A 1,272-nucleotide genomic window follows, 5' to 3' on the forward strand; every position below is an offset into this window, starting at 1 on the left:
CTGCAGAAAAACTATAGTGCAGAACCAGAAATTCTATCAATGAGGCTGGCCATTAGGTTGCAGGAGAAGCTCCGGAGCGGAAGCACCCTGCATCGTCCCAGCCCTGCATGTTGTAGGCTGTCCAACAGGCCTGATACAGTACCCTACGTTTTTACCATCAAGGGAAAAATGGGTTTTACCTGTTGAGCTGGAGTTGGGGATCCAAACATGAGCAATTCTTTCTTAAGCAAGTTCATAACACCAATCCCTTGCTGTAGCCCAGTCCTGCCTCCCGGCCCAGTTAAAAAAAAAAATCCAACCCTGATTCCATATGAAATAGATTTTTATCCATTTTTGTAGCCCAGTCCTAGCCCAGCCCTGACTGCAGCAAAAAGTTTGATTTGTCCATATGAAATAGATTTTTATTAATAATTGTAGCCATTTTTTATTTTATCTCAAAAAAAAAATTGGGGGGTGGGGGGTGGCGCTTCCCCCGAACCCCAGACTATCACACCAATTTATTTTTTTTTGCTACAACCCTGTTTGCCCCCCCCCCCTTCACATGAATCCTAGCTACGCCCCAGCATATACATGAGATAGTGCCCAAGTATATGCTTATTTAGATTAACTACTTTATCTACTGCTTCATAGAAGCACAATACAAAAGATAATACTACGGGAGAACTAGCTCGAAGGAAGTCAGGTTGAGTGACAGATATTTGTTGTATCTTGTGGCCTCCTGATAGATCTGGCTTTTGTAAAGCCTTGGGAGTTTGCCATCTATAGCCTTGATCAGCAGCCTGTAATTGGCACGTCCACCCCAGCCCAGCAGCAGTTGCTGCCCCTCTACCACTTTATCAAACTTGAGGTAGCCATGATTCTGTTGGTCATATTGTTTCACAGCAAATGACCCCAAGGACTGTGCATGTTTGTCCTTCTCCACATTTTGGATACGGGTCCAAGTTGGGTTAAGGGGAGGAGGGTGTGGGTGATCAACAGTGGCTGCTAAAGCCATTGCTGCTAGGAACGCCATTGTGATGGGAAGCAGAGGAAGGAATCGTGCCATGATCATAAAAATGAAAAGCAGAGTGCGCCAAGCTATTGCCTATTGATGGGAGAGGGTGAATGGATGAGTTGAGGTTTAATAATCACTGCATATTTATAGGCCAGGTTTGGCACATTGAAACAATCACTTACAAAGTATACTGTGTACCGGGATGTGTTGGGTTGTTTTATTACGTTGACTCCAATCAAGTCATGTAACATATCCAATAATTATTTGGAAATATCAAA

At 43.7% G+C, this 1,272-nt stretch overlaps 1 protein-coding gene across 1 annotated transcript; it reads right to left on the reverse strand.

The window, feature by feature from the left end:
• Positions 1-652: 652 nt before the first annotated feature.
• On the reverse strand, positions 653-1,012 carry LOC149838462 (cysteine proteinase inhibitor 5-like). Its single transcript, XM_090008256.1, has one exon. It carries the CDS (start codon positions 1,010-1,012, stop codon positions 653-655), a length of 360 nt encoding a protein of 119 aa, XP_089864382.1.
• Positions 1,013-1,272: the final 260 nt, after the last annotated feature.

The sequence above is a fragment of the Nuphar pumila genome, chromosome 5 (genome assembly GCF_984573655.1).
Source record: "Nuphar pumila chromosome 5, dmNupPumi1.hap1.1, whole genome shotgun sequence".
Lineage (NCBI taxonomy): Eukaryota > Viridiplantae > Streptophyta > Magnoliopsida > Nymphaeales > Nymphaeaceae > Nuphar > Nuphar pumila.